General features: G+C 41.3%; 1 protein-coding gene across 4 annotated transcripts in view; it reads right to left on the bottom strand.

Annotated features, from left to right (window-relative positions):
• The window catches only part of LOC107716448 (transcription factor HIVEP2-like), a 78632-nt gene that overhangs the window by 4969 nt on the left and 48653 nt on the right, over nucleotides 1-25010 (bottom strand). For 3 of the 4 annotated variants that reach the window (XM_016522903.1, XM_016522912.1, XM_016522920.1), the window contains 2 exons: nucleotides 14361-14514; nucleotides 80-5218 (listed from right to left, as the gene is read on the bottom strand). In XM_016522903.1, the coding sequence (XP_016378389.1) occupies nucleotides 80-4948 (4869 nt within the window). In that variant the 5' untranslated portion in view covers nucleotides 4949-5218; nucleotides 14361-14514. Of the gene's footprint in view, nucleotides 1-79; nucleotides 5219-11819; nucleotides 11838-14360; nucleotides 14515-25010 lie in introns of those variants that run through there. The other variant, XM_016522928.1, reaches the window with a different exon arrangement.

A 25010-nucleotide genomic window follows, 5' to 3' on the forward strand; every position in this document is an offset into this window, starting at 1 on the left:
ATATTTTTCTTTTGAATTTAATTTGAATTAAAAAAAAAAAAAAGTGTTCTTGTGTATTTTTAGGAGCAGTTAGGACTACCTGCTCAAACTTCTGTTTCCACCGGAGGGATGAAACAAGTTTTCCAGTGCCAGGTTGACACATAGCAGCCATTGTATACATCTCTGTGTTCTTCCTCTGTTTGGACCGCAGAAGTGCCAAGGTGGCCTTGGTGCTGAGGTTGAGTGGGTTGGGGTTGTAAGAGCTGACGCACCAAGAGCCATACACAGAGGTTAGGGGAGTCGTGTGTGCGTAATTTGGCTTAGTATAATTTAGGAAGCACCAGCTGACACTGGTTGGTGTGCGAAGACTTGGGAATTGAAAAAACTGATGGACATCTGCCAGGTCAGTAAGCAGAAGAGTGCTACCAACATCTCCACCACCCTGATTGGCAGCTAGCTGCACCAGCATGTTTACTGGGAACTTGTTTCCAATGTTCTGCTTAGATTCTTCTTGAGTATCACTCGAGGAGATTACTGATTGTGGGCTTGAGCTTGCCTCTGGGGTAGACTCATCAACATCAAGCTCTTCTGGGGAATCTGGTCTGCTAGCCACATTTGTAATAATTTGCAAGGGTGGGATGAAGTTGTCTTTTGGTGGCACATCAGGTAAATGAGGTGCAGATGGGTACCCAAGGAATTTAGATGACAAGAAATCAGTGGGTGGAGATGAGGACATCCTCTCTTGTTCATCTATGGAGTCATCTCTCTTTGAAAATTCAGGTTTGGGGGACTTATCTTTCGGTGCACTGGAATTGCTCAGCTCAACTGCACTAAGCTCTTTTACTATCTGGCCATACATCTTTTCTTCCTTGACCCGTTTCTGTTGTTTGGTTTCAATAAAAAGCTCAAGACTGCTAGCTGGCGACAACATTCTCTTACTCCCCCCGTTACTAGAGGAAGCATCTGTAGTAGAGATAGTTCCTGATGTCAAAGACAAAGGAATTCCTGTATTAAGGCTCCCAGGTAAATATTCAGGTACTTTCCACATTGGAATATTAAAGGATCCTTCTGAATGTCCTAATATTTTGGATAAATTGATGCCTACTTGGTGCTTTGATGCACTGCCTGTTAGTGAAACAGTCGACACATTGTCTGTGCATAAAACTCTGATAGAAGTTGTGCTCTGAGAATGAGTGACAAGGAGTTGTGAAACACTTGTATACATAACACTACCATAAGATGGCACATTTGTTTGGATCCTGACTGGTACCAGTATTCCAGGGAGTGATGGTTGTGAACCTACATTTTGAGTGGCAAAAATAGGCTGAACTTGTTGTAAGAAGCTTGTAGTAAGCACTTTAGATGACAAGGCCCCAAGTTGCTGTGGGGAGGCTCTTGAGGGATATGGATAGTTGTGACTTGCCCCGTCGGTTTTTGAGTCTGTTTGCACCTGAATTTGATGAGGAGGTTGGTATGGTTTCTGTAGCATGGGCTGTAGATTTGGCTGTTTGATATGTACTTTCTGTAACTGTTGTGTCTGGAACGGCAGGTGCTGCTTGTTTCTTTGTGTTGATTCAGGATGCCAGAACATTGGCTGAAACGGCAAGAAAGGTGAAGATGGCAGGTTGCTCTGAAGTGAAGAGTGCTGAATTATATCCTGGGTCATGTGCTCATGCACTGAATGCTCACTATCTGATGAAAGCTGTGCAGGCAAACGAGGAGCATTCTGGAAATGATCCTCAGGTAGACTGTCCTCACTGATGCTTTGTTGCAGCAGGTGATGTGATCCAAGAACTGACTGTGTACCTCTTCTGGGTCTTGCCAAGTCACTAGTTGCACAATAGGATGTGCCAATTAAAGCAGCTTGAGAAACATGCTCAGAATGCTCTTGTTTGATATTCAATTCTAAGATTGGCTCTTGAACCACTACTTCAGGATAGACACTGAGAGATGCCTGTCTAACAAGGTAACCTCGTCTACGCTCCTTCATAGCTGAAGCACTTGCATAAACTTCTCCTTGTCTTGAACCGGTTGAAAGACTTCCATAATCAAATGACTTACTACGTATTTCTGGTACTTCAGTGGGTAAAGCACAGGGTGCCTGCTCTGATGATGAGCGTCGCATCTCTCTTTGATTATGGCCTGGTATAGACAGAGAATGGCCACTGCCTGGAACAGTTAAGAACTCAGACTGCTTAGCAAAGTCATCTTGCTTAGTTGGGGATACAGATTTGATGCTTTCTTCTCTGTCAAATGACATTGAAAAGCTCGAGCTATGAGATAAGTTACTTTCTTGACTAGGGCTTCTTGAAAGGCTAGTACAAGTAGACTCAAAGCTTGACTCCCCAGAAGAGTGTTCCATATCTGCAAGACGCAGACGTTTCTTCTTTGGGGGCAGCTTCTCTGCAGGAAGCTGGGACAATGTTTCACTCCTTTGTGGCCACTGAAATTCCTCAACATGTTTCTCTGGTTCTTTCACTGGTACTTCAGGTTCTTTTTCTGGTTTGTCAGGCTCTTCTGTAACTCGTATTTCAGGCACTTGAATGTTGGGTTGTCGTACAAGTTTGTGGGGCATATGATACAATGGGTTAGAAGAGAAAGATCCATGTTCATTGTCACCCTGCTGCTGTTCCATGCTTTCTGATCTATGATGAGAATCAGGGCTCTGCACATCATCAATGTTCTCTGAGTCTGATTGCTCAGAATGATGTCCAGCATGCTTATCTGGCTGATAAAATGGATGTTCAATTGATTCAGTCTTCTCAAATGAGTTTGGCCTGCTCAGCGAATTAGTATGTTGAATGACAGATATTACATTACCAGCAGTCTTCGTGTCTGAATCTTGAACAAGTACAATGTCATCTGGAGTGATACATGAGCCTCTGTCAAAACTGTCTGATGGGCTGTGTGCTCTAAACATGGATCCCTTACTAGCAGGAGCAGCCTTAGCAGAATCTTGACTTCCTTGTATTAGCTCATAATCCCCTGTTATTTCAGTGGAGCCACTTCGACTGCTATCATCTTGTCCAAGGCAATCTTCCTCTTCACCCACACTCTTTTTCATGCGCCGTTTTCTTGTGGTAAACTCTGTCATTCCCACATTTGTACCATATGAAGCGTATGCAGTGCGTACTTCTGGGCAAGCCATCTCTGACACAGAGCCTTTAAATTCTGGCATCAGAGGCCCTCTCTCTCCCATTTTCAAACTTGAGTTTGGACCTGGGATTTTCCCATAGTTCTCTGATTCTCCATGACCTTCTTGGGCAGAGTGTTCAAAGGCGGCCTGTCTCCTTAATCTTTTTAGACCCGCAGCTCCTCCATAAAAGACATCATCTTGGGTCATCATCTCATCAAATGAGTGACTCCCTCTTAGACTTGGTGGGACATTGAGGTTGGTTGGGGAAGGTGTTGGCATTGAGTTGCTTCTAATAAGTGGCCCTGAATCAGAGGGTGCTTCCAGAAGACCTGTGTTAGGTTGGCAAGAGCCAGCATGATAATGCTTTGGGTCACATCCAGCAATTAATTGTGATTCTGCGCAATCACTTTGATAAAATACATGACCCTCTGATATCTTTCCCATGGCCAACTCCTGCATGGCACTAGACTTGTTGATATTAGTGTCTTGACTAGCAATAGCTAACATCCCAACTGTGACTGATTGTCTAGATCTGGAGTTGGTTCTGTGGTACCAAGTCCTTCCAAACATTATCTCTTCATAAGTCTTTGCATTGGTGTTGGGTGGGCTGATCTGCTGTTCAGCACTCTCTGAGCGGGAAAAATAACCAGAATCAGTGCTACCTTTGCTGTGGGGGCTCAAGAGATTTTGAGACTGCTCTGAATCCTGGTCCTTTTTCTCAGTGAGTCTTAAGGCAAGTCTCTGTTTAACAGTATGAGATTCATCTCCTCTGCCCATCTGTCCACCAATAACTGAACCTTTAATGTCTGTAAACTGGGGACACTCTGTGGCAGGTGATGGTACCCCTTGTTTTGGAACAATTAAGATAGGCACTTTCATAGATGCCACGGACAGTTCCTCTGCTGGATCTGCGTATGCTGGTCCCCTTTCCATTGGGCTCTTGTCAGACTCAAATGATATCTGTGGGCTACATTTTTCAGGGAACATTGCACCTTCTGCAGTTTCTTCATCAGTGTCAGTGCTTTGTTCACCATCAGAATGTGCCTCTGCTTCCCCAACTGAAGATGCTTGATCTATGTCTGTTCGAGTTGCTAACTCGGAGAATGGAACAAGTCCTGCTTTGATAGCATGAGCATGAGATTTTCTATGTTTATACAAATTGCTCTTGGTTTTGAATGAGAAACCACATGGAACACAGGGATAAGGACGCTCCCCTGTGTGGGAACGGATGTGTTTTTTAAGCACACTGGGTTTAGCACATGCCCTGCCACAGTAGTGACATATGTACTTTCCTGGCTTCTTGGGTTTTTGTTCCTTCTTATGACTTTCATCTGGCTGCTCGGGTCCAGATTGGGAAAACTGGCCAAAACCAGCTGGAGACTTCTGACGGGGAAATACTCCATGAGAGCGGGAGTGTACAGGAAACATATCATCTGGTGGCAGAGACTGCATTTGACCAGAGTAAGACCAGGCATGGGCCTCTAACCCAGGTTGTGGCTTTGTACCACCAAGGAAAGGCTCCTGCGGGTATGAATGTGGCAGCTGGTAGGAGTAAGGCCGAGGGAAGACCTGTTGAAACTGGCTTTCTTGTGATGAGTGTGTCACTGCAGATGACATCAGCTTTCCAGAGCTAAACTTCTGAGTGGAGCTAGCAAGGCTTGTCCCACTTGTAAGACTTTGTTCACGATGCATGTGTCTTTTAACATCTGGATCTGCGAAGGTACATCTTTTCGATCCAGCAGAGGGCTCAGACACCCATTTTCTTTGTAAGGGGTTCTTTTCCCGTTGCTCCTTGGTGCATTTTTGGCCAACAGCATGTTCACGTGTCTCCATTTTTCTGAGTAATTCAATGGGGTTTCTTAAGATATTTGCTAAATTTCATTCATGTAAGCTGTCATGCCAGATGAGTTATTTAAGTGACTCCTAAATAAAAGGTCCTTCCACTTCCATAGTTAAAGTGTTGCTCCACTTTAAAATGTAAATTATGTCCCTCTTTGACAATCAGGCCAGTATCTTTCCATCACTCAGTTGAACAGTACATTCACTTTTTGTTTCATTCAAGCTTGTTCCTCTTCTGTTTAATGTCCTCTGATGTGTCAGTATCTATAAGAGAGGAAAAAATAAAATAAATGTAAGTTTAAATATTGTTTTTAGACAAGGGATTGTTGTTCTACATGTATTAAAGAAAATGCTGCATATTTAACATTACTACCTTAACATTTTTAAAAAGCTGATGTCTAAAAAAGCTGGTGAAAAAATACTCAGTTGATCATGTGACTCTGTTGCTGGTTGCTCATCATACTTCAATTACAGCTTGCTTTCTTGTTATATTTCTTTCAGTTTGATATCTAGGCAGCTGTGCAGCTGTGTACCTCTCGCCTAGCAAGTGTGTCAAGAGTTTTCAATGAACTGATGCAGAGGAGCTACCACCTCCCTCTGCTCATGAGTCATCATTAACAACCTTGCCCACTCATTTCCTAAAGAGACACAAACATATAAAAATAGCCCAAGGAATGCAAATGACATTCTACGTAGTGTGTGTGGGTGTTTAAAGGGCAAACTCTAAGCATTTTCTTCCTTAAGAGTTTTGGGTTTTTCAATGCTTTTAAAAACATTAACACTGTGAACACTTAAAGACAAAGGTGGGAGAATTACAGACCAAAATACAGCCTTAAGGTACAGTATGTACTCAAAGCAATAAATAGAACATGAACGTGTTTGTAAAGGGAAGGTACTGAATTCTCTGTGTGATGTATATCTTAATCTTAGGCTCATTCTGATTGCAACAGACAGCATTGTCTGAGTATGAGTGAGGAAACTGTGTGACGCTGGTGTCTGGAAGGCGATGTGAGCACTAAAAATAGCAGGGCAGAAAAACCACTGGTATTTATAGCACTTGAAACATTAACATTTGGTTCATTTTGTTTTCATAATTCTTCCATGCCTGACACAGGAAAGTATGTGTTCACAAACCAAGACAAACTATGAGTTGAACTCCCTAGTTGCTGTTGCACTAAAGCAACAATTTTAAATGTACAGCATTGTCAGGCAGTGTTTCCTATAGCAACATACACATTTGCACAACAAACTTTCTGCCCAATTCTGTAAATTAGTGAGGCTTTTAGAATGCAATGACACAGAAAAATTTCTATAAAAATACTAGGGCTGGACCAGAATATTCGATTATTCGAATATTCGTTCGGTGGGTTGGCATTCGATTTTCAGTTTTGAGATTCGAATATTTTTTTCTCTCTCTCGCTCGAACACCTGGCATCCCCCGCGAAACGGTTCTCATTCACGCTTGAATATAAATCGCCCATGAGTGAACGTCATGATTCAGTTCATCTGGAAAGTGGGATGTTCATTTCGGTTATTTTTCCTAACTGACGCTCGTTAACCGATTATTAACCTTTAACTGACAAGATTATTTTAAATTAGAATTGAATTAAATTAGAAAGGATAAGTGTCTGTGACCCGTTAAAAATACTTACATTTGTTTCCCGGGGATTAATTTTACTTGCGCAAAAATAAATAAATAGGCCTATACGAGAAATATATTTTTACTTAAATAATAAATTAAGATTATTTAAACGAAAGAAAAGAACTACGAAAGAAAAACTGTGCAACAAGTAGCCTAGTATGCAGATTTTCGGTTCATTTTTGAGCTGCGCGAAAGGAAACCAGACGGCAGAAAGCGGCATCCTATTTTTCTTTAGGTTTATTTTACAAAAGCGCAAAAGTGCGTGCACACAGTTAAGCATTGCTAAGTTGACAATGCAGCCTGTTCATTATCATAATAAAATGCAGTCAGTCACACATATGGAAAAAAACACACTGCTCAGTTTAAATATGAGTAAAATCTCTGCCGTTAAGCGTTGTCACTGTACCGCCGTGACGTTATCCAAAACATTTTGTTTTACATGGATATTGGAAAGTGAGTGAAGTACATAAATAATATTCTGGCATTCAAATACATTGCAAATACGGAAACATTTGATTTTGTGTCGAATGAGAGACCCAACGTTGGTTTCAGTTTCATTTTAGTTTAAATTAATTTGTTTTGGCTTGTCGTTTATATAGATATAGCTTCTTATATTTTTAATTCTTGTTCTTTTCTAAATACTGTTAATTGAAAGGATTTGTTGTGGAGTGAGGGGAACTAAAATAGCGTAGCTATGTTTACAGTGTTTATTATAATGTTTGTAAACATTTCGCGCCGGCATTAGGTCTATTTCTGAATGAAATAATAAAATGCAACTTATACGCGACTTATGTTTTTTTTCTCTAAAAAACGCTATTGTTTTTTATACGCGTAGCGTATTTTAACCATGCAGCAAACCTTTTTAAATATTTTGATAAATTAATTACTTTTTAAACCGTTTAACTGATTGTATTAATCGGTCAAAATTCTTACGGTCGGTTAACGGTTAAAATGAGCATCCCTATCTGAAAGAGAAGACAAAAATGCCGAAGACATCAGCTGCGTGGGAGCACTTTAAATTGAGTGAGGACAAGACAAAGGCAGTGTGCCAAATATGCGGTTTGAAACTGGCCTACCACAACAGCACATCAAGTTTGAAAAATCACCTGAGTTCTGTAAGTAGTACGCCTATTGTATATTGTTGGTGTAAAACAAACGAGCTGCTTTTATCCGCCATGTTAATCAGTAATTTTACACATGATAAAAACGTGCACTTAATTTGCTTGGAAAATACTTGCGAATACGGCAGTCATAAAAAAAAAACATACAGTAGCCCAGCCTAATAATAATTTGTCTATATTAAAAGTATTGCTCTTAACAGACCTGTGAGTTTTGTATCACTAGTGCAGTGTTCGTTCTCGGAGCATATAAGCCATGCCCGCGTGAGGCGCGCCGCTTCTGGCTTGCGCTGTTCTGTAGTTTATTTAAAGTATATTAATTCTGAACGTGTCGCGTGTCCATATTGCACCAAAATGCGACACTGGACTCCCTTGGGAGTCCCTTTTTATTTTGTTGTTTGATTAACATGCCATAGTCTGCAGCAGGTATTATAGGCTGCTGTCACTTTAAGACCTACTGCACAGATCCAATATATTGACAATATACTAATAAATTTTTCCCCAAGCACTTTATTCTCTCATTCATGCATGTTTCTTTATCACCCTCACGTGTTGATAAATTTAAGTAGTACTGCACTGTGCGGACATTTATACCTACCGCAATATAAACAATAGCAAAAACTGTACCGATAGACACTTTGTACTGTTGCCATGATGCATTTCATCATACCATCCAGCCCTATTGCTCATGCTTTTCCCTGCTCTTTTCTTGCCTTTCATGACATGATGGGGTTTTGGGTTGCGAGATACTGCATCTACTGAATGAATTGCATAACCTATGTTTTTAAGGGAGGTTAAAAATACTTTTAATCACATTTTTAAGAGGCAAATAGATGTGCTTATAATTTGAAAGCGCATGTGTGGGACACACACTGTGAAGAGGGTAAGAGCAGTACCTCCATTCACAGCAAATCCATCAGAATTCGCAATAGAATGACTGTCATATTACATAAACCAAAAGAGGTTACAAAAATCTTATATGGCATGAAGTACCTGTGCTCTCTGCCACTGTTAAAGAGTCAATCTACAGTATGTACTGTTCTACACACATAGTTCAAAACATTTTTTTTTTATGAGGATGCTTGCTCAAGAATAAAAATACACCACCTAATCTAAGGCAAGGATTATGCATTTTACAGTTCTGCTGTCAGATTCCAGTGAGAGGATTAACAGCAGTCTTCTCAAAGTCTGTTTGTCAATGAATGCTGCACGGTGCAGCAGTCCTAAAAGGATTTGTAGAAGCATTATGTCACATTCTAAGCTATTTGGATATCCTTTTCACTTGAAGGGAGACTCCCTGTCTTTTTAAAGCGCTATCACTTTTAAAGACATTATGCAGTGGAAATGCCTTATCTCCCCGAAGTTCACCGCAGGACACTGCAAGACTGCAAACAAATAAATATATAAATGAACAACTAAATAAAGAATAAAATAGAAGTAGACCTGGAAACATTTTTTTTGCCAAGCTATGTTTTTGAAATATTCTGAGTCATGCTCTTTAACACTGTGATTATCAGCTGCCTGGCTGCTTAACTCCTGCCAAAGTTACAGGGTTATAGCAATATACAACTAGGGTAATTCAGTCAAGCTTGTCCATTTACAGCTCCCCCACTTTTTTAAGAGATGGTTTTGCAATCCAAAGCCTCTTATGGTGTGATCTGTTGGTTCAAGCACAAATATAAGCAACTTCAGTAGTGTAAATGACTCAGAAAGAATTAGATGATATGTATGTGACTGTAATAATAATAATAATAATTCATTACATTTATATAGCGCTTTTCTAGGCACTCAAAGTGCTTTACATTGTCAGGGGGTATCCCCTCATCCACCACCAGTGTGCAGCATCCACCTGGCCAGAACGCCCACCACACACCAGCTTATTGGTGGAGAGGAGACAGAGTGATGAAGCCAATCAGTAGATATAGGGATTGTTAGGAGGCCATGATGATCAGAGGCCAATGGGCAAATTAGTTTTTTTTTGTATTGTATTTTGTATTTTTTAATTGTAGTTTGCATACTTAAGCTAATGGACTCTTTGGAGGCAGACAGTGTTACTAGATCATGTAGCTCACTGAGGTGCACCTGGGCACACCTTTTCCACCTTTTGTCTGCTCCCTCATGACATCACAGCTATGATGCTGGGGAGGTACACAAGCCAGATCTCATTTCCCTGAGTCCAAGTGACACAATTTTTGTCCCTTATAGGACAGACACTGAATAATTCAACAGGCTGCTAATTGTTTCAATTCAGTGGTTATAGAGGTTATAGTGACAAATTCCTACCGTTAAAACAATCGTGGTCAATTACTCAAACTTTATTTTGCACCTTATTTGTATTTGCCTTGTCGTCATGCATCTAAAATTTGCTTACACCTTGCTTGGTTGTCTCAAGAGGAACTTTACTGCCATTAGGGAATTTCAAGTGTGCACGAATACCACTACTCTTGTAGAGGAGGAGAGGTTGCTGAGTTGATTTTCCACTGCCCTTGTTCCAGCTATCGCAACTCATTAGTGATGGAGGTAACTTTTACTACTCCAACAGGCTTTATCATCTGGCACAGAGCAAATGAGAACAAGTCTGAAAATAGATTGAAGTAAGGATACCACAATAAAGTCTTCTGTTTTAAAGGAATTGGCACGTCTATTCACACCACGACTCTATGTGGGAAGGATCTCAATAGCTGTTATTTTATTTAAGTTACTATAGCTAACTAAAAAAATGCACTGTCCGTTCAATCAAATAAAGGAAATTTCTGAGACAATCCTGAATTATGGCCCACTAATGCTATCCTCACATTACCTTTTCCTTCACTTGCTCAGTACTTTTGTCTTGGTTGTTTATCTCAGCTCCCTGCAAGATTCACCTTTTGCTCATCCAGCAACTTTTACGGTGTGATTTTGGTCTGTGTTAGCAGGACTGGAGGATGTATCACCCAAAATGTATGTGAGTCAGCCCCCTGGAGTGTCATACTGACTCCTCATTAAGAATCCAAAGTTGAATCTTGGGCAGACGACTCATCCAGCTCCACATCCAGCTGGGTTAGAGGCCAGTGCAGAGAGACAGGCCTGCTAGAATCATGTCCAGATGGTCAGCGGAGGGGAGTTCTACACATCGGCAATATCACAATCACATTCCAAGGACACCGGACTTCCATAATGCACTATTCAACAATAGTTACAATGCTTTCAAAGCCTTCTGAAATGAGGAAATAGGAGGATCGATAGGAGTTCATGAAAAGACAGCAGTTCTGACAGATAAACCAGTCTTTCAAAGCTATATGGAGGAGAGGAAAGAGCCATTAAAGCAAAGGAAGTATTTCTAACACTGTACAGGAGAGCCTTAGCATTTATGTGTGTGCTGGAGAGAGAAAGCATGCGTGGGAAGCATCTACAGCCATCTCGAGATGGGGTGAGGAGAGTGGGTGACTGTTCCTGTGTGGGTGGGGAAGGCATGAATACCATGCAGGGTTATGGTGTTGATGAATTGCGTTTTGAAAGGGGCTTCAGTTACACAACCCAGCCCATTCGATTCTCTGCCTGTGTGGGCCGAGAGGGATGGCAGAGCTGCCGTGATCCGCACGCAGCCGGAAACGAGGTGCATACAACCCTTCAAGACATTTGGTCGAATGCGTAATTATCTAGCAGCTGTGATGCCAGCGACTCAGTAAGAGCGAGAGAGTGAATGTACCGGGAAAAATCAAGCATCAACAGACTCACTTTCATGAAAATAATGGGCAATTATTTCATAAGGACAATATCACGGCATAAAGAAGAGGGAGAAAACACTCGCTTATTCTGATTAGTACAGCAGCAGAAAGGACACATTACCCATTAGCTTGTCATTATAATCATATCAATGGTGATTATTTAAATAACATCATCTGTCCAGACGGCTGCTCTCTCAACAAATTGCTATGCGCTAAAATTTGACTGGGCCTTGACATCAGCCATTAAATAAGACATTAGCACTGCCTCAGTTTGGGAAATGTTGCGATTTATCTTGATGAACAGTAACAGCAGTTAAGAAAGTGCCCAGTTATTATGTCTACCGTTTATGTCCTAATAATGAAAAAGCTACTGATATCTATTTCTTCAAGTCACCAACCATTTAAAGGGTCTGATGGGAAGCCCCAAGTAAACCAAGCAGCAGTTCAATCTCTCTTCTTTCTGTCACAGAAGAGGTCTACATTGGGACAGTACCACGATCAGAGTGCTGCTGTGGGTGACGGGTCAAAAGGCAGTGCCTGCTGATAGAAAACACAACAGCTATTAAGGAGAGAATAAACCCCTTTCAACATGAGGTCATGTCTAATTTAACTGCCACTCTGAAAGCCCAAGCACTATCCCCCCAGCACAAGATACGGTTACCAATCAAATAAGTGACTGGACCGGCCACTAGAGAAAAGGGGGGCCTAGAAGGAAAAATGTACCCCGGTCTGGCCCGGGACTCTGAGGCACACCAGCAGTCCAATATGGGGCAGAGCAGCATAATTACAGGATGGCTCGATAATTGAAAACGGCAGAGATGAAAACATTCTCTGTGAATAACCCGCTCCCAAAACAAGAGCCGCATATTTGTGGACTGGTGCAATGCAGGAAAAAGATAGGAAGTAAATAGGGAAAAGATCATCAGCATCATGTATAGGTCATTAGATGGATTTATGACACATTCCTGGAGGCGGTGTTTAAAAACATGCCCGCCTTGTGGACTGTGGGAGGGAACGTGCGATTTGACACTAAATCGTTCTGTCGGTGCCACTGCTTAAGATTGCTTAGTGAAGCGCCAACAATCCTTGGGGTTTTTCAGACTCCACAGCTGTATCCGTTTTAATGTACATGTTTCCATTTAGCCTGGGCTTAAACACAAACAACTGCCCTATGGAAGGAAAGACAGGGATAAAAAAAAAAGTGGAAAAACAGGGCTTCATGTTGGTCTTAATTGTCTATGGAAAGATTGTCATATTTTCCACCGGGTAAGCTTGAAACCATTACAAGCTAGCCTTCATTAAATTTTCCACAACATTTTGCAGAAATGTCAGGAAGCAGCTGTGGAGGCACTGATTAATTGTCTTTCTTACTGGTTCCCAACTTACAAGGTTATGCTTCATTGAAATGATATCCTTGTTTTTTCACTTCCTCTCAACTACATTAGAACCTCATGAGGTTGACTGAACCATGCATAAACGTAAAACCTGTGGCCAGTTGACATTTAAAATCACAGAACCCAAGGGGAAATGACTGACTCCAAAGGAGGTCTTAGCTTGGCTCTACCTTAAAAGGGGTTTGGACACAGCTTGGATCTTGTAGACTAACACATGTCGACCCTTCTGCCACATGAAGGTATCCCCACAACTTACTGGATGCAAGTGCATCAAAAAAGAAGGTGTTGCACAGGACTAGCCAAAGCAAGTGGAACAGTATACCTCATAATGATTTCCACTGCCAAAATTCTATAAAGAGAAGGTGCAAAAAAAGAGGGAGAGCATCTGGAGGTTGTGACCCCGATTGGAAGAGTTGAAACATCTGCTACAAGTGTGCCCTGGCCTCCTATAGTAGAACAAATAAATGGCTCTAGTCACTGTCTGAGGTTAAAAGCTTAAGCACTGGTGGGCGAGCATGCAAGAGTGGGATGTTTGGCTGCCACTACTCTGAGCACCATTGAAAATAAACCCTGTCACTGTTCACGGCTCAGGCTTTGAAGCACAGGCATTTGCGGTATCCACAAATATATCATAAACCTGTGGAACAGATTAAATGGTCAGATCTTTTCTCTGCTATAAGGGCCTAAAGGCCGGAATACACTACATGACATTTGCCCAGATTTTTGGCCCGATTTGCAGTCTGTACGCTTTAGCTGTTGTTAGTCAGAGCCAGTCAGTCATTTTGGGCAGTCAAAGTTGACAGATTTCGCAGAACATTGAGTCATGTATGATGGGCACCGATTTTTGTGCTTCAGACTACAGGTGCATCTCAATAAATTAGAATGTCGTGGAAAAGTTCATTTATTTCAGTAATTCAACTCAAATTGTGAAACTCGTGTATTAAATAAATTCAATGCACACAGACTGAAGTAGTTTAAGTCTTTGGTTCTTTTAATTGTGATGATTTTGGCTCACATTTAACAAAAACCCACCAACTCACTATCTCAACAAATTAGAATACTCCATAAGACCAATAAAAATTTATTGAGATGCACCTGTATGATTCCATCCGGTCGGAGGATATCAGTCATGTTTGATATTTTGAGTCAGTTTTAGAACACATATTGCTTTCATTTGTCATGCATCTCCTAGCAATGAGAGCATGTTTCTGTGCGAGTTCATGTTCGGAACGACTTGTGTGATCCTCAGTCATCTAGTCTACAATGCCAGTGTACAAGCCTTAAGTCTACATCTATCTATATGATTCCACTCCCATGCTAATCAAGTTTTATTAGCCGTGGTAAATCAGATATAATCAGCGATGCACTTTTATCTTCCTACTGCATCTGTGAGGCATGCAACCTCAGCACACGGTCCCGCCAGATGCACAGCCCGAGGAACATGTGTCTCCCTAACCTCACTTTTCCACTTTTTCCATATTAAACACCTGGGTCCTTCATGGCCTCCCTTCATTGCTCTTGTGTGGTGTGACATTGTGAACTCACCGTAAGGTTCTCTGTAAGTCTGGGATCTGCTTGTTTCTCAGGGTAAAGGCCTCAATGCTGCTCCCTCTATGGTAGTCAGGTTAGGCAGGCGAAGGCTGGGCAGTGTGGTGACAAGTAAGATCCCCTGGCCAGGGTGCTGAGATTATGCAGACCACTGTAGAGACAATGAAAGGAAACAAGTTTAATGATAATGTGAGACTAAATAGAGACTATCAGAGTAGCTGAAAGCTTTTCATATCGAATAAATAAACTGGAACTGAGCATCTGCTAGAACAATATTTCCACTCCCTTTGGAGCAATCGTGCTCTATTAATATGAATCCTCTGACATGTTTATGCACAAACCATATTGCAATGAAGAGTCTGTCTGTGGGATAATATACGCAATATTATAAATGTTATGAGACATGCCAGTACAGATTCAAATTGATTAAACATCAACATTTCCTTCAAGATGGTGCTTGTCTTGCACATTGTTTGCCATTTCATAAATTACAAAAATCTTATACACCGTAATCAAACACTGGGCGTAATTATACTGATTGGTAATCTGCCAGAATGAGGTTTTCTGATAGTAAACAGAAAACTATCTGACAAAATGTGTTGCCTTTAACAACACAGACACCAAAATGGCAAAAAAGGCCTTCAAGACATAAAAATAGCAAAGAACCCAGGCGACAAACACAGGGCTTCATTGTTTGTGGTGAACTGCTGAACCTTGGCCAGCAGTCTATGATGGAGAAAGAAATTTGCTGTAATATTGCTATTGTTCTGTTTCAGTGCTGGTTATGATACCAGGACTGAAACAGAACAATGATCGAAATGAAACACGACTACAAATTCATATATTTCTTTGTTAAAACAAGAGTATGGTGGCAGAGAAGTGCAAAACAAATCACAATTCTGAAAAATAAATAACAAATTACAAACGCAAATGCAAGTCTACAAAACAAAATAACAATTCAGAAAACACAACAACAATTCAGAAAACATTATAACTAGGTATGGGTACCGAAACCCGGTATTTAATCGGTCCCGGGGCTAAATTATGAAAGACCGGAGTATCGATAAGCTCTGGCGATAACGGTTCTGCTATCGGTACTGGAGAAATTAATAAAACACACATACATTTATTATTGCTATATATACATTATCTGGCAAATTCTATCTCACCAGAGTCGCCAGCTATTTTTCAAACATTTGTCTATGACGCATTTTTGCTATTCGCAATTCAGAAGCGAGATCGCACCCACGCGGAGGAGCTTCAGCACGCGCAACATGAAAGCCCTGTTTAATTATGATAGAAGAGAGAACTAAACATTCAAACATCTTTTAAACTGAGCTACTTTAATACCATCTCCGAACTTTCTACCACGACTCTGCTGTTCTTCGGCTGGTTTTTCCTGTATACGTTGATTGATAGATGTCTCGTCCAGTCAGCGGTGAGTAATCCCAAACCAATGGTGCTGTCTCAAACTATACCTACCTCTTCTGGTTTGTCTGATTTGTCGTTGTGTTTTCTGACTTGTTAATTTGTTTTCGGATTTGTCGTTGTGTTTTCTGACTTATTTTGTTTTCGAATTTGTCATTGTGTTTTCTGACTTGTTATAATGTTTTCTGAATTGTTGTTGTGCTTTCTGAATTGTTATTTTGATTTTTAGACTTGCATTTGCTTTTGTAATTATAATTTTTTTTTTCAGAATTGTGATTTGTTTTGCACTTCTCGGACACCGTACAAGAATAATGTCAGCATGCATTGTACATCCATTCTTTTATTCTACTATGAGAAAATAAAGATGCCAGAAGAAGCCTCTCTGACAAAGACCACAACCTTAAGGTCTTAGTTCTTAGTTATACAATTTGCTTGGCCTTTGTAGTGCCATTCAGGCCTGCTCTCCAAAAGCCCATCTAGAGAAGCATGCTTCACCGTGTTTTCATGCTCCCTGCCTTGGAGTGAATGCAGCCAAGCTGTGCTCTTCAGCTTCGCAATCTAAAATGTGCCCCAGGGCTGGAGATATTACAAATACCATTATGCTGCTCTGCTGCACTAAGACAAGCTCAGCTAACGCAGAAAAGCAAGACATTTCTTTGAGGTTGCATCACAATCTGCAGTGGAGCTCACCCAGGGTAAACACAGGCAACACTTCCTCTCACCCGCAACAACAACAACAAAAAACCTTTCACCAGGGCTCATGTATATTGCACCGCACATTAAATCAAGACACCAGACTTTCAAAACGTTTTAACCATACCATTTTAAAGGGGGGGTACAATGCTGTTTCATGCATTCAGAGTTGTTTACACTGTTAAAGAGTTGGATTCTCATGTTAAGCATGGACAAAGTTTAAAAAAACTATTTGGACATATGACGGAGTATTTCTGTGCCAAAAATCGTACTTCTGGGTTCGTACAAGTTTCTGAGAGTTTTTTTTCGATCGTGGCTCTTCATGACGTAGACGAGGGTGGAACTCCTTATATGGGCATTTCTCCCGGAACAGCGCGCCCGCGCACGCATTCGACCAGAGTGAGAGAGCGAGATCGCGCCCATCAATGCACTTCATCCGGCGGCAGCGCTGCACGGGACTTGCTCAGGAAGAATGTCTCCAATCCAAAGAAGTGCACTCTTTAGCTCCGCCCACGGCGCGCCTCCAGGAGCTTGGCTTTTTTCAGAGAGAATCGTAAAGCTGTATCTTTCATATATAAAGATAAGAAAACTAAAGACTTTTTGGAGATATGAAGGATGCAGTACTACTCTACAGGTACTCAAGATTAACATGAGATTGGGGGGAAACTGTGTGTGTTATGCCCCCTTTAAGGAAGGTTTAATTTGTCTTCATAATAAAACATGCTGATTAAAAAGGCACAAATGATCAACCTTACCGACTAGGCATGGAGTGAAGTATATTTTGGTTGCTGAAATGGGTTTCAGCACTTTGGTGTTAGTAAACCAATGGTTTGTGCCAATGGTTTCTATGGTCTATGTAGGCTTATGATGCTTTAGGGAAATGAAGTCCAGCTACAGTATTTATATTGCTTGCTCAAAACCCTTTACAAAGGAGCTCTCCCACAACAGGTCATCAAGTACTCAAAAGAGAGACTATTCTTACCACTGAGATGTGCTGTGATGGGGGCAATGATGAGTGCTTCGTCTTAAAAAAAAGCATCCAAAATAGAGACCCAACATTGAGCTTTTAGCTAAATGAACAGGCGATGAATTGGAGATGTACAGAGTATAAATAACTGCCTGTAATTATATGACTCCACTTTTTTCCCTGGAAATTATCATTTGAAAGTACTTGAGGACATGTGGCACATTTTGTCAAAGCTCTCATAAACTATGCTCTGTGCCACTTCACAGTGTGTGAATTAAAATGTAAAGAGTGACAAGTGAATTCATATTTTCTATTTCAATGATCTGAGTAATTTCAGCAAAATGATTTCGGTGGAAAACGAGCCATATTATGTCATGCCATAAATGCGTTTCCAACCCCCTTCCCAACATCCTCACACCATTTTCTGCCTATTTGTCTTAAAGTGAATAGGATTACAGAACTGACACAGGAAATATATTATTATGAAGCTGTTTCTACCCTAATCCATTTCCATTTACTTCAGTGAGAGAACACAAACTCCTCATAAAAATGAAATCGTGCAGCCTGATCTACCTGGAGGAAGTCCTAGTTGTTCAAAAGGATCTTATGTAATATCAAAACACTTAAACAATTCTTTATTTGAAGGTTCCAGTTCAATTATTAATGTGTGTTGCATGCTAAGATGTAAAGTCACAATGCCAGATTTGTTGTTTTTTTATGTAAATTTTTTTAGAGAAATCTGCAGTATATGAGTCACAGAATTTCAGATAACGATTTATACAGGCAGTTTATTGGGCACGTCCTGGCCAACAACCAAGCAGCTGAGTGTAGCTCAGTGCATTTAGCCTTATTTACACTAACCTGGCTCGAATATTGCATGTGGTCAGCGACCACATCCTTTGAGTAAAATTTGTCAAGGAGATGAGCCTTCCTCTTGCCTCTCTTCCACAACATTATTCAGGGTGCTAAAAAATTCATGCAGAGTAATACAGTAAAGTTAGCAAGATCATTTGAGGTGGCATTAAGAACCTAAATGTATCATGGAGGAGGAAGGGCCCTGGGGCTAGAAGAGCTGTCATCATTCTGACTCGCCACTCATCGTACCGGCCCTGCAACCATGGGAACCAATGTGCACTCTGTCAGGTGCACCTGCCTCACCCTGACACCTCCATTGCGCTCACCGCTCTCTCTCATTTCCTCTTTTACTCATTCTCTTTTAAACCTCTTTTCCCCTGCCTGTGTATCATTTTGCATTCTCTTGCATGTCTGATGAACTATGAAGCCATCCTTTCCAAATCTGAGCCTCTTTTTACTTGAGAAAGTCGGTTTAATGAAGCCCAGCTGGGGACAAATAATAGGGTGAGGAGGAACTGTTACTACCCAGAATAGATCAACCCAACACCAGTCAAATCCCCATCCATGGATTGTCATCGATATGCGCAATATTAACAACTACATGAACAAATCCACACTCTTGACCCTCGCAGCATCACAAGTTCTCCCCATCTCGCACTCTCCTCCTCCTCCATAATTAATACCATTCTTTTTAATAAATACTCTTAACACTCACTGCCTTTGTGTCTTTTTAATAGGACTTGTAGCTCCAGGCACCATATAGAGACAATGCAATTACCTTATATTTAATAGGGCGACTTAAAAATTTATGGAAGGAAACTGGAAAGTACTTTTGACAAATGACACAACCAACAAAGGTGACAGCTCCCTCCTTCGGCTTAGTCTTAAAAAAGAAGGCAGAAAAAAAGAAAAGGATCCTGTTAAACCATCACATGTCTCCCAGCACAAACAAACAAATCAGTAGGCTCTGTTGTTCTCCTTCAGCCCCAGCTGCACACAATCCCCCACCAAATCCCCCACTTCCATCTTTCTCTCTGCTTCCTTCCACCCTTTGATTCCCATGCCTCTTCATGACAGGGCGTTTAAATGGAAAGAGCACCTCTGATAGATGAGTGCATCAATGAGGAATTTGGCGCATAGTTGTGGTCATGACATCAGAGTCACACGTTTTATTGTGGGGCGGTGAGTGTTCCCCTGACGGCCGAGGTCCAGTGTCATGTTACCCCTTCACAAGAGCCGGGAAATCAGGCTAAGTGGATTTCCTGACGGCACATGCTGACTTGTACTCAAATTAGCTCCAATGACAGGCCAAAATAAAGATTTGAAATAAAAGTGGCAAGATTGGTTTTCTGTGCTTTTAACTAATATGTCTGATCTTCGCAGCAGACTAAGAAAGGGTTCGCTTCTGGTCAGTGGGTTGGCCATCCAATCATCTTTGTACTCTGACAGAGGAACTACTTTCACATGTGTCATTGTGTATTTGGTCAATCCAGATGGGACCTTCCCATCTGAATAGTATCTATGAAACAAAAGTAAAATACAGAGGCAACTAAACAACAATCTATATACAAAACATTTATATAGAAAACATATAAGATTTTTAAATAATAATAAAAAATTGTGTACAGCAACCATTATAGCACGGCTCCAACGTCAAGAACAATTTAAATGCTCTGTAAAAATTTCAAGATAATAAAAGACACATATAACAGAATCAGCCAGATACCCCTGTGCAACATTATGTTAGGTATTCAATGATTTACGAGTTGTCCAGTCTTAAAAGGCGAGAAATTGATTTATTGCTTACGACTAATTTGAAACATGAGGCAAATACCTCTAGAGGTTTACTAGTCAAACAAAACAGCTGAAACAAAAATATTTAAGTCTCATAGTTTATTGTGATTTAGATGAGCTATAAAGCCCTAATCACACACTGTTGATTAGGCAAAGTTCCAGAGGGAGTGCTGTTTCTCCATTGCTTGTTTATCTAAAGAGTCAGCGGAACCACATGACCAAGAACGAGGCACAATGAGCATCTTCTCAGTCCAGCAGGTGTAGAAGAGCTGGGCTTTCGCTCTGTAATCAGCGCATTGGGAGACAGGATTTGGGCTGCAACAAATTGGAGCCACATGGTGTTTAATGGGCATTAATCACAGAGTGCCACGGCCATCCTGCGCAAGCCACGACAGTCGCCCCCCAGAGCGAGCTAATCAGTGTCATCTTCTCCAGCCTTTCGCATCACTGTGCATCTGACTTTTAGGCCCAGACTGAAAGGGGGAAGTGACATTTACGTCATTGGGGGATGAGTGGACCAGTTAACATCCTTGTCACCCCTTTCACACGCAGCGCTCTTTTCAGATCAGAGGTGGGCCGCTGTGAAGGAATGGTGCCAGCATCAGCACGAGTCCATCCGCTGCCAAGAGAATTCTCCCCTGAGATTGAAACGGGGGCAGTGTGACTTATATCACACACGCTGAGAACATTACATTGGGTGTGATAGTAACAGATCCGTAACAAGCACCCTGAGAGTATAGCTTGAGGAACCCATTTGTAGAACACCCCATTCCAGCCTCCACGCTGGCCAAGGGCCCAAGAAGAACCTCTCCTCGAGGACCACGGCGAGGTCACTGGGTTCAGCTGTCTTTTGCCGTGTAATGCGAGTCCGCCCACTTGTCCTTCTGTTCTTCTCTCTCCTTCCTCTATTAAAGAAAAACAAGAGCAGATTCTCCATGATAGCACCGTGAGTCAAGCTCACTCTATCTGTTCCAATCTCCACACTGTTATACAAGTCAAGAAGCTGGCGCTGAGCTGGTGTCTGAGTCAGTCTGTAAAATACATCCAGGCCCCGTCTGTCCAGTTTCCACTCATTTTCTCTCTAACATGCCTTTTCACCAATTTACTTCAGCCGAGAGGGAGGGCGGTTGTTAAAAGTACCCAGGCAGTTTGGTGGGGATTTTGACACAGCAATGGCAGTTATTTGGGCTGAAATGAGAGCTTTACGGCTGTGTAATTGATGGACTCGGGCAGCACAACCACCGCACAGTGCCATTACCCTGTGAGAGACATGCACTCCTTTTATAGAAGCCCACCATATATAAACATACCAGCTCAAGGTTGAGGAGTCCGGAGACTTGATGCAGCAATGGCTATTAACACCCAATCAGCAATGGCACCAGTCAGAATGAAACACAAAATAACACATTTGCCACCTTTCTGGTTTTCACTGAAAATATGTCATTCCAGATTGTTGGCTAGAGAATAATGGGAGAGTAATATAGTGTACGATTTCCTGCTAAATTATCTGAGGTGACGCTAGACATTTTTATTCCTGGATATTAGGTATTGCAGCAGGAAGAGGGTCTTCCTGTAATGGTCTTTGGTAGGCCTGTAGTGATAAACCAGCTGCTTTCAGCAGCATCCTCTAACCAATAACCCACTGCTTTCTCCTAGGGGGGTAAATAGCACATCCTGTGCAGCAGTCTTGTAACACGGCGCCACTCCTTCCATCCCCTCAAACCTAACTCTGACTTTCAGTATTGATTTATTATGAAATTCCCTGAAACCTGCTTTACACAACTCACAAGTGAACAATGTTTATATAATATTTCCTTCTATACATCAGAAAGAACTCTGAGTCAATGAGGGTGTTCAGAAAAAATTCAATACAGTTTAATAGCTAGGTTTCCATGAGAAATCAGTTCTACATCTGCAAAGCACAATCTTCTGTAATTCTAGAAAGAATAGGCTACATCACTGCCAGAACAGTTGGTCAGAAATAATGTCATTAGCTGACATTATAGTCTATTCTATTTTTAGGCTACTGATATAGGAACTGTTGTTATTATATAACAAGCGATAGATGGCTAGAACGACAGAAGGATAGATAGCTAGAATTCTGAATTTTGCAAAACCCAGTGAGTAGGCTTGCTGCAATAGTCGGTGTTGAGAGTGTTAAGCTGCAACACCGGTTATGTCACTTGCCCACCAAAGCACCACCCCCCACCGTCTTTTTGATTTTTTTTTTGTAATAAAAATCATTTAGTTCACTTAGAAAACAGACACTACAATTAAAAACTGAATGTGGCTGCTCAATGCAGCGTGCCAAACGACAGTCGCATCACAGATCAGCAGCAGGAGTCAGATTTCATTTATCACGCGAGGAGAGTGAGTCGAGCTGACCGACAAGAAGAGTGAGGTGAGACAGACAAGACGATGGCGGAAGTATTTTTTATTTATTTTTTTACATCAAGTGCCTCCAAGCTTTCTTATTCATTTTGCTAATAAACATGCTGTTTCTTATTTATTTGGTTACACAGTGTTTGCTGTTTTTTTTGTTTTTTTTACTTTGTGTAAGTTATTTATTTTATATTAGGCCTATAGCATGGTGCATTTTTATTCGGTTTGTTAATAAAAGTTCTTTGTTAATAAAATTTCCTCACCGTCACAACTCTACCAGTGAGTGACAAGCAGCCTTTCAGGAAGTCAATGAGTTTCACACTGAAGGGAAGTTGCTCATAAGACTTTTCTGAAATCCCAATGACATTTTCAATGAACAAATATATGCTTCTGTCTAGGTCAAAGGTGACACTAAGTCCAGGAACTAATGCAAGAGTCCTTCTCGCACTCATTAATCATGATCACACTTCTAGCAAGAGACACTTTCAAGAAAAGGAGTATCGCAGCTGTTAAAAGTAAGAGACAGAGTTGTGGGCCTACTTGAACAGCACTGTATGGAACATAAAGAGTACATTAGACTTCCTGTTGTCTTTCTGAAAAGTGAATCTAGCATTGCTATACCACAAACACTGAGGAAAAATTTTCCAGGGGGTGAAGTGCTGATTCACCACTGCTGGGATAACAGTGCCGTGGTCATACCATTCTCTGGCCTTTGATATCCACTCTGCTGTGTCTGCACTGAGCTGTTTTTAACCCAACACCAGAGTCAAGGAAGCTGTGCTGCTGCTGAAAGCCCTTCTTCAAGACAAAGAGTTTTCTGAGAAGAACCGACGGTGGTTAATGCATAAACGTGTCGCTTACACACTGCAAAAGAGAAGCAGACAAAGCAATATGCTGATTCGACCTCAACCGTGCTCCATTTCCAACTACACAGCAGGATTTTACCCATGATCAGAGTGCATCACCAAGCCATTAACGGAGCTGAGAAAATTTGACATTTTGCGGCTCTCACCTAAGACCCAATAGAATAATATTATTACTGGAGAGAGAGTGCCCTGCCCTCCAACCACTCCTATAATTAAGCGTGAATACAGGCCACGGGGGACGATCCTGGGGGCCAAGAATATCAATCAGTCACCCCACAGTATTTCTCTGGGCTCTGCTGGCTGGCCCACATAATAGAGAACACAAGCCTGTTTGCTCTGTGACGCCTGTCCCTTTAACTTTCACTCTGCTGGAGACAGACATGCGCGGGAGATAATAACAGCCCCTCCGAAAGCCTCCTGATGCATTAATATTGAAGTGCAGGACTAAAGTGGCCCACTACAGTCAAGCCTGGCAGTCAAGGCCACATAATCCAGCGGAAATAGAGAGGGAGGGAGAGCATTTTGTGCCACTTGAGTCCTAAGGACATGGTTGTATTTCCAAAAACAGGACCCTGCCTTTATGCTTTGCCTGTGGGAATAGCTTGTAAAGTAGCTTGTGTCCCACACGCACAATAACATAGCCAGAGTCACACCTCGTCATGCTGTCCAGGTGCCAACTTTCCCAGGAATCGCCATATTTCCTTTTCCCACCAGAAATACAGTCAAGAGTCTCGCTCTACTGACACCAACTGCAAACAATTATTGATGCTAAGATCTTTATCAGAGTAGGGCCGTTCCTACAACTTGGGCCTATCTGTGTAATGCAATTAAAGCCTTTACTTCCAGGAATCTGACAGGGAGACAAAGCGTCTTTGGTGTCTGGCTCAAGTGCTGAGGGTGGAACTGTCAGCTGTGTGAGGAAGGAGAGGAAGTCACTGTGGTATCATAATTATGGCATCTTCAGTAAAATAACAGCATCTCCATTTCCTCTACATGGCTGCTCTTCACCTCTGGCTTTGTGCCTTTAACTCATCGGCTGGCCAATATAAGATCAATTTTCAGATACGTTTTTTTCACTTCTGAAAGTCTGTTTATTCCTGTAAATGGAATACATTTGTACAGACAGTCATGGGGAAATTATTTTAAATGTACACTTATAATTGCAATCAATTAATCTGGTCTTTTTCAGCGTGCAAGAGGTGGCTAAAATAATTATTATTCAACATTTTTGACAGAGCGGCCACAACAACGTTTTGATGCCTCACAAACAGAACGGAAGCCTGTTTTTACCCTCAGAGTAAATAAAAAAGCAGGTAATTATGAAATAGAATTTTGAGTTAAATATAAAAGCAGAATTTGAGATATTGAGGTGTAAGTCACAATAATGAGATATGGGGTAACAATTACGAGGAAAAAAAAATAGATTCTGAGATATGAAGTTATAATATGAGACAAATTCATAATTATAAGAAATAAAGTTAATTATGAGGAAAAAGTGGTAGGAGCTATCAGATTTAAAGGGGTCATATGATGCGATTTCAATTTTTCCTTTCTCTTTGGAGTGTTACAAGCTCTTGGTGCATAAAGAAGATCTGTAAAGTTGCAAACACTAAAGTCTCAAAACCAAAGAGATATTCTTTATAAAAGTTAAGAGTTAACCAC

Source organism: Sinocyclocheilus rhinocerous, unplaced genomic scaffold (genome assembly GCF_001515625.1).
Source record: "Sinocyclocheilus rhinocerous isolate Xijiao unplaced genomic scaffold, SAMN03320098_v1.1 scaffold1874, whole genome shotgun sequence".
In the NCBI taxonomy this organism is placed as follows: domain Eukaryota; kingdom Metazoa; phylum Chordata; class Actinopteri; order Cypriniformes; family Cyprinidae; genus Sinocyclocheilus; species Sinocyclocheilus rhinocerous.